This window comes from Ornithorhynchus anatinus, chromosome 5 (genome assembly GCF_004115215.2).
Source record: "Ornithorhynchus anatinus isolate Pmale09 chromosome 5, mOrnAna1.pri.v4, whole genome shotgun sequence".
Classification (NCBI taxonomy): domain Eukaryota; kingdom Metazoa; phylum Chordata; class Mammalia; order Monotremata; family Ornithorhynchidae; genus Ornithorhynchus; species Ornithorhynchus anatinus.
The window spans coordinates 32,795,020-32,803,121 of record NC_041732.1 but is presented as its reverse complement, the minus strand read 5'-3'; the positions used below and the strand labels follow the sequence as shown (position 1 = coordinate 32,803,121).

The following is an 8,102-nucleotide window of genomic DNA, read 5'->3' as shown; positions in this document are numbered from 1 at the left end:
CGCAGTCAGGTGCGGGGGAGGCGCGGGCGGTTGCTTTCCGGCCGCTGCTCCACCGGCTTCCCGGGACCGAACCGGAGCCATGCTGGGGAGGCGACGCGTCTTCGCGGTGGAACCGGTGGGGAGCCGAGGTGAGCGTCCTGCAGGCCTCCCCTCCTGCCCCAACCCCCTTTCATTCACTGCATCGTATCTGTTGAGCGCCCGCTGTGTGCGGAGCGCCGGGCTGAGCGCTCGGAAGGGACAATAATGTCGGAATTTGTTAAGCGCTCACTCCGTGCGGAGCACTGTCCCAAGCGCTGGGGGAGAGACAGGGGAATCAGGTTGTCCCCCATGAAGCTCACAGCCTTCGTCCCCCTTTTCCCGATGAGGTCACACTGAGGGCCCAGAGAAGTGAAGTGACCCGCCCACGGTCACCCAGCTGACCAGTGGCAGAGGCGGGATTCGAACCCATGACCTCTGACTCCCAAGCCCGGGCTCTTGCCACTGAGCCACGCTGGGAAGGACAACCGGGCAGCACAGAGACCATCCCTGCCCGATAACGGGCTCACAGTCTAAAGGGGGGGTGGGGGGGAGACAGCAAAACAAGTCGTCTGGCTACCTGCAAGGGAGGGGGTCTCAAGGACTGAGCTAATCAAGTAATCAGCGGGACTTAATGAGCGCTTACAATGTGCAGAGCGCTGTGTTAAGCGCCTGGAAGAGTACGACGGAATTAGCAGACAAATTCCCAGCCCCTAAGGAGCTCTCTTCCTCCTCCCTCCCGGGTCCCCCACCTCCCCTCTCGCATTCATAATAATAACGGTGGTATTTGTTTAGCGCTTACTACGTGCAAAGCACTGTCCTGAGCGCTTTAAGGGGGGGGGATACACGTGGCTCGGTGGAAAGAGTCCGGGCTTGGGAGTCAGAGTTCATGGGTACGAATCTGCCACTTGTCAGCTGTGTGACTGTGGGCAAGTCACTTAACTTCTCTGGGCCTCAGTTCCCTCATCTGTAAAATGGGGATTAAGACTGTGAGCCCCACGTGGGACGACCTGATTCCCCTATGTCTACCCCAGCGCTGAGAACAGTGCTCCGCACATAGTAAGCGCTTAACGAATACCAACCTTATGAATCCCGACTCTGCCACTTGCCAGCTGTGTGACCGTGGGCCGGTCACTTCGCATCTCTGGGCCTCAGTTCCCTCATCTGGAAAATGGGGATTAACTGTGAGCCTCACGTGGGACGACCCGATTATCCTGTATCTCCCCCGGCGCTTAGAACAGTGCTCCGCACATAGTGAGCGCTGAACGAATACCAACATCATTAACGTTATTACAAGGTGATCAGGTTGTCCCACGTGGGGCTCACAGTTCTAATCCCCATTTTCCAGATGAGGTCACTGAGGCACAGAGAAGTTAAGTGACTCGCCCAAAGTCACGTCATTACCGATCCTCACTTTCTGCCTCCCCGGCTGTGGGGGCCAGGCCCTCCTAAAGCCACGCCGTCCAATTAGTTGTCCAGAGGGCAGGAGTTGGAGCGGGCTCGTGGCAGTCACCCATCAATCGATGCTATTTATTGAGCACTTACTGGGTGCAGAGCACTGTACTAAGCCCTTGGGAGAGTTCGGGATAACAGTCGTAGACACCGCATTCCCTGCCCACCTCTGGCTTAGAGGGACCCCTGGTTCTAGCCTCAGTTTCCCTTCCTGTGGCACCCACTGATACAACTCCACAGAGCTCTGCTCTCTGAAAGGGAGCACAGTCCAGCAAGCCTGCCTTCCCTCTCCCAACCTCGACCAACCGCGCTACGAATGGGCCTCCCCCAGCCCCGTTCACCTACCCCTTCCCCCTCACCCCCCATCACTCTCCCCATCCCAAGGGACGGGCTGCCTCTGGGTCAGATACAAAGGGCTCCCAGTTCCGAGCTCCAGCCACGATCCCCGGGGAAGAAAGACCCTTGTGTCCCTCTTCCCACAGTCAGCAACCCTCGGCCGGCCGTGTGACGGGGAGATGATGGTACATGCTGATGCCAGTGGGAGCCGGACGCCCCCCAGTTTCTCCGCGCTCACTGGGGGATGGCACTGGGAGTCTCCAGCCACCTCCCCGCCCCCCCCCCCCCCCCCCCCCCCGCACGATCTCCCTGGGACCCTGGACTGGAAGGCTGACTACTCTCCAGCCTCCCCAGAAACGAAGCGCTTGGGTGGTCGTCCACCCTGGGGAGGAGGAGCAGAGCACAGGGAGATGGAGTTCATTCGTTCATTCAGTCCTATTTATTGAGCACTTACGACGTGCAGAGCGCTGGACTGCGCGCTTGGAATGGACAGTTCGGTAACAGATAGAGGCGATCCCTGCCCAGTAACGAGCTCACAGTCTAAACGGGGGAGATAGACCGCAAAACGAAATAAGCCAAAACATGTAGTCTGGCTAGCTGCAAGGGAGGCAGAGAGGGATCTCAGAGAGCTGAGCTAATCAAGCAATCAGCGGCACTTAATGAGCGCTTACAATGTGCGGAGCACTGTGTTAAGCACCCGGAATGCCACAGAATTAGCAGACCCGTTCCCTGCCCGTCGGGAGCTCTCCCCCTCCTCCTTTTCCTCCTCTTTTTCTTTTTCCTCCTCCTTCCCACTCCTCCTCGGGCTCCTACCTCCCCTCCTGCCTTAACTTTCTACCTCCCTGGCTGTGGGGTGCAGGCCCTCCTAAAGCCGCGCCGTCCAATTAGCTGTCCAGAAGGCAGCAGTTGAAGCGTGCCCGTGGCAGTAACCAATCGATTAGTGCTATTTATTGAGCACTTACTATGTGCAGAGCACTGTACTAAGCGCTCGGAATGTACAATTCGGCAACAGACAGAGAATATCCCGGCCCAACAACGAGCTCGCAGTCTAAACAGTTGGAGGAGATGACTGCCGATGGCTAGGAGGAGGGGAGAATGGCCACAGACCTGGTCCACAGGGGGGAAACAGAGTAAGAGAGAGGGAGAATGCCAACAAATCCCAACCTCTGCTGCCTGGCTGCTAGACTCTGGAGAGGGAAGGATTCTGGTCATGAGGGGCAACGGGTTTCCAGGGCTGCCAGGAAAAGGGGAGTAGATGTGAGACCATAAGCTCAATGGGGGCTGTGGGCGGGGATTGGGTCTACCAACTTTGTACTGTTCTCCCCTAGGGAATTAGCACCGTGCCCTGCGCGAGGTAAGCGCCCAGTGAATACCTGGGCATCCCTGTGGGAGGGGAGAGAGTGAGGGTGCAGCTGGCTTCCCGCCCTCCCACTTTTCCCTGACTTTCCCTGAGTCTAGGAGTCCTGGGCAGTTTGGGCCGGGCTTCAATCCATCCAGCCCTCCCAGGATCTCTGTCCCGATTCCTTTCTGAGTGGGTGGAGGAGAGCACCTTGGGAGACAGGCCTGTGGTTGCTGCTAGAGCCCAAGGACCAGTGAGTTAAGGGCCTTCTAACTTTTTTCCTCCCGGAGGACCCCCCGCTCCCCTCCCCACCTTCCCCTCCCAGTTGAAGGGGCAGCCAGGCAAGCATCCCCTTGCCCCAAGGTGGTCCCCCCAGACGGGGTCATTTCCTCGCTGTGCCCGGGGCAGTTCCTCCCCGCCGCCCACTCCTCCTGGGCCACTCCTCCCCGTGGGAACGTGGCCGGGCACGGGAATCCTGGGGGCGGCTGGCAGGGGCGGGCACAGCCTCTGACACTGGCTCTTCTCCCCTCCACAGAGTGCGGCGAGGAGCCTTCCTGGAGCTGCCTGGTGCCGGGGGCCGTCAGCGTCTACCGACGGCTGGAAGGAGGAGTCCCTGAACCCCCAGAGCCTCTGGAGCCTCCGCGTGGGGTCGGCCGGCCGAGGAGCCCCCGGGAGCAGGTGCCCCTTCTCAAGCTGGCCTCGAGGGACTCGGGGGTGGAGATGGCGGTGGGCGAGAGCCCCCCGCTCACCCCACCCAGGTTTTCTCTGGACTCCCTGGATTTCCGGCCCCGGGGGAGCCCAGAGCCCCCGGCGTCAGAGCCCGCCTCCGAACCGGGCCGGTTCCTCACCAGCTGCAAGCTGGAGCGGGTGGTGGAGCGATCCCGCCGCTCCCCCGCCACCCTGCCCCGTCGCCGGCGGGTTGGACGGGAGCCCGGGACCACCTCGGAGCTGCCCGGAAGCCCCCGCCCGGGCAGCTTTTTGGCAGAACCCAGCCTAGGGCCCGGCTCAGAGGCAAAAGAGGTGAGTCCTAGGCCTCGGGCTGGAATGGGAGATGCTGGGTGGGGAGGGGGTCTGAGAGCAGGGGAACACCGGAGGCGGGGGTGGCTGATGAGGAGAGGAACTCCCCGTTTGTCTGGGCCGGCAGGGGCACCCCCACGACCTCCTGCCCCCCCCCAACCTCATCTCCCCGAAACCGTCTCGGGGTGGGGTGGCTCCTGGGCATTTCCGGCCCCTAATTGGCAGGTGGTGTGTTGGCTGCTTGACTCATCCTGGCTCTGGGACTCCCATAGCGTCCCCCGCGGAGGGGCAGGAGGGGACCTGGACCTGGCCTGGTGAGCCAACTCTGGGGGCTCCTTAGAGATTTAGAGTCCCTCTCTTCCCCAGCCGCCATCCCCCAGACCGGAGCTCCCAAACTCCATCACCCCATCCGCCCCTTCCGCCATGGTTCTCGAAGGCCACTCTGACCCTCTCCGCCGTCCATGTTGGGCAGGTGGGGGCTGAGGCCTGGGCCTGCCTCCCGGGCCAGGGTCTGCGCTACCTGGAGCATCTTTGCCTCGTCCTGGAACGGATGGCCCTTCTGCAGCAACTCAACCTGCAGCAGCAGCAGCGGGTGGACCCGAGTGTGAGTGGGTGCAGAGGGGGCTGGGGGGCTGGCTGGGGAAAGAGCGACGGGGAAGGGGTGGAGGTTGGGCGTCTGGGCACTAGGAGAGGTGATTTGGGGAAAGGGTTAGGGCCTACCTAGGCTGGAGAGCCACTGTTGGTCCCGCGGAGGAGTTAAGGAAAATGGGATTTCAGGGTGCCAGACCAGGCCACCGGACTGGGGAGAGAAAGGAGCCTACTACTTGTCGCTCCCTTGAGCCCACACTACCCGGGGCCCGGAACGTCCCCTGTTCTCACGACCCGACGTGAGAGGTTTGTCTCTCCTTTCCATAGAAGCCAGAAGAAGAGGAGGAAGAGGAGGAGGAGGTGGTTCCAGCTGGAGCCCCCTCCCTTCATCCCTCCCGCCCCCGGGCCTGCTCCGTGCTGGGGGCTCGGGAGAAATCAGGTGAGTGGCTCTTTGCCTTGTTCCTTCTGCACCATCCCTCCCACCCTCTGGCACTTTGCCGCTCCCCATTAGCCAGTTCCCAGAAAGCTACGGACACTCCGGAGCTGAGGAGTTTTACCATCAGGCCATTCCCGGTTCTTGGGCAAAACAGGTATTTATTATTATTTCTCATGTTTATTCGTTTCATTAAGTACTTTATAATAATGATATCTGTGACTATGTGCCAAGCGTTCCGTTAATAGGTGCAGCATTAGTTTCATTAAGTCCTTTATAATAATGATGTCCGTTACTGTGTGCCAAGCGTTCCGTAAATAGGTGTAGCATTGAAGTGCTTACTCTGCGCTAAGCGCCGAGGTAGATACGATATCATCGGAACAGGCACGGTGCGTGTTCTACGTGGGGCTCACGGTCTAAGGAGGGATGAGCCTGGGAGTTGAATCCCCCACTGTACAGATGAGCAAATTTACGCACAGAGAAATTAAGTCATTTGCCCAAGGTCACACAGCTGACTCCCAGGCCCCGTTCTCTTTCCATGAAGCCAGGCTGGAGTAAGCGGTGGGAATGGGAACACATCTGCTACTTCTGTGGTACTGTACTCTCCCAAGTGCTTAGGACATGGCTCTGCACACAGTAAGTGCTCAATAAATACGACTGATTGATCAAATATGAATTTAGACTTAGTCCCTGATGTCCAGGGAGGGCAGGAACCCTGGGAAAGGACCAAGCAAGCACTTCAGTGAGAAACACCGGGGAACAGGGAGCTTCTCCAGGTGGATAGATAGAGCATGGGTCTGGAAGTCAGAAGGACCTGGGTTCTAATCCCGACTCGACCACCTGTCTAGTGTGTAATCTTGGGTAAATCACTGTTATCTTGGGTAAGTCTTCACTTCTCTGTGCCAGTTCCCTCACCTCTAAAATGGGGATTAAGGTTGTGAGCCATTTGTGGCTCATGGACTCTGTTCAACCTGATGACCTTGCCCCTACCCAGTGCTTAGTACAGGGCCTAGCACATAGTAAGCGCTTTAACAAATACCGTTGAAAAAAAAAAAAACAAACGAACCCAACAAGCAGCCCAGCGAGAGGCGCAGTAGGAAGAGGGATAGCAATAAGAACGATCCCTGCCATGCTGAGGGGAGTGGGCTTCAATCAGTGGTATCTACTGAGTGCTTACTAGGTGCCGAGCACTGTACTAAGCGCTTGAGAGAGTGCGGTATAGCAGAGTTGGTAGACACAGCAGGGTCACCCTTGATAGAAGCAGTCATAGCTGCCCCAGGCTCGGGCTGTTGGGCCTGGGGGCTTCGTGCCTTGCCCTACTGCTGGGATGGGGCTCTCCCCTGGGTAGAGGTGGGTGGCGAAGGAGGGGGCCCAGTGACTCCGGGCACCACCGCGGACCCCCGGAGCTCGGTGAGCAGGGAGCGGGCTTCGCACATAGTAAGCGCTTAAATAGCCTCATTATTATTATTATTATTATTATTATCTGTCTCCTGCTTGGCTATGGCACGTGTCACGGTACCCTCCGCCCGGCCCGGGTTGACCTGTTGTCCCTTTCTCCCCGGGGGCAGGGCCGGCCTTACCTCGGAACCCAGCGGGGCACAGTGCCAGCACCCCAAGCCTGCTGTCCGCCCCGGCCAGGACCGCCCCCTCCCTCTTGACCTCCCACGGCCAGAAAGTAAGGAGAGAAGCGGGGTGTGGGGCAGGGGAGGCAAGGGCAGGGGGCGAAGACTGGCAGGAGGGTGGAAGGGGCAGACCATGGGATAGCAGGAGGGAAGGGGGGCCTGGGAGTTAGGTGGCGGGGGCGGGGGGCAGTTTGGAGGGGGAGGCGCGCTGCGGGTGACGGGTTTCCCTCCATAAACGGTCCCCCCCAGAGGTAACAGCTGGACGGGAGGCTCGGCGCTGACTTGCTCGCCTCTTCCACCTAGGGTGACAGCTCCCACTGGGACAAGGTCAAAGTCCTGCTCAACAGGATCCGGCGGAGAGCCCCCCGGGGCTCTGAGCCCCCCCTCGCTCGAGGCTCTTTCGACCCCAGGTAAGACCCGTAGAAGGAGGCTGCCAGTTGGCTGAAGAGGAAGACGGAGCCCCGGGAGGGTGTGAGGGCAGGGAGGTCAGGACCCCCGGGGAGGTTTCTACCTGACCACGACCCATCCTTTTGTGCCTCAGTTTCCCATCCTGTGCAGGAAGGGTGTGTCGAGAGGGATATGCATCCTAAATGTTCCGGAGTTTAGACGCCGGGCTCCCCCCACGCTTAAAACAAAGCAACTGTTTTCCTCCTCTCAACCTGACGCGCTGTCTCTCCTCGCCATAGGTCGGATTTGCGGGAGTTTCCACCGGATTCCCGTCGCCGCCTGCCCCGGAGGACCTTCCTGCCAGCTTTGGCGGTGAAGAAACACCGAGCGAAGAACCTTTCGGTCCACTGAGGCCCGGCCACCTTCTCCTCTCTGAGAAGGCGGTGCCTCAGTACCACAGGGTGGACCCTGGGTACTCGGGTCCGGGGAATGCTGGCCGTTTCCCCGGCTTCCAGGGTATCCGGACGTCCCCCCGGGTGCAGGTCTGCAGGTCCCCTCCCTCGGGGCCTGCCCTGTTCCCAGCCAGGGTGAGAGCTGGTACTCTCCCCCTCTGCGCTGCCCACTCTTCTTTCGAGTGCCGGATCGCCCCGACCGGATCCACCGATGTGAACTGACTTATTTATCAGGCTTCCGCGGGCACATGTGGTGTTGCTTCCCCTCTGGGCCCCGCGGGTCCCAAACGTGTATTTATACTGTAATTACACGGTGTTGGTGTGAGCTGGCTGCGTCCCTTCATTAAATGCAGAAACCATTACGGGGTGGCTGAGATGGGGTCTGGGAATCTAAGGGAACGGGGCCAGAGGGGTGGCGACCACACCAGGCAGGAGGCTAGCTAGAGCTGGCCAGGGACCGC

General features: G+C 59.8%; 1 protein-coding gene across 1 annotated transcript; it reads left to right on the top strand.

The window, feature by feature from the left end:
- On the top strand, window positions 1-7,966 carry C5H8orf58 (chromosome 5 C8orf58 homolog). The gene is made up of 7 exons (XM_029064698.2): window positions 1-128; window positions 3,678-4,162; window positions 4,632-4,763; window positions 5,075-5,186; window positions 6,749-6,855; window positions 7,106-7,212; window positions 7,489-7,966. Exons 1-7 carry the CDS (start codon window positions 80-82, stop codon window positions 7,598-7,600), a joined length of 1,104 nt encoding a protein of 367 aa, XP_028920531.1. The 5' UTR covers window positions 1-79; the 3' UTR covers window positions 7,601-7,966.
- Window positions 7,967-8,102: the final 136 nt, after the last annotated feature.

Excerpts from the sequence above, each read along its gene's own strand:
- C5H8orf58 (XM_029064698.2), top strand. The coding sequence starts at position 80 with ATGCTGGGGAGGCGACGCGTCTTCGCGGTGGAACCGGTGGGGAGCCGA. Across the intron at positions 4,764-5,074 it reads AGCAGCGGGTGGACCCGAGT|AAGCCAGAAGAAGAGGAGGA; the intron begins GTGAGTGGGTGC and ends TCCTTTCCATAG. Across the intron at positions 7,213-7,488 it reads CGAGGCTCTTTCGACCCCAG|GTCGGATTTGCGGGAGTTTC; the intron begins GTAAGACCCGTA and ends TCCTCGCCATAG.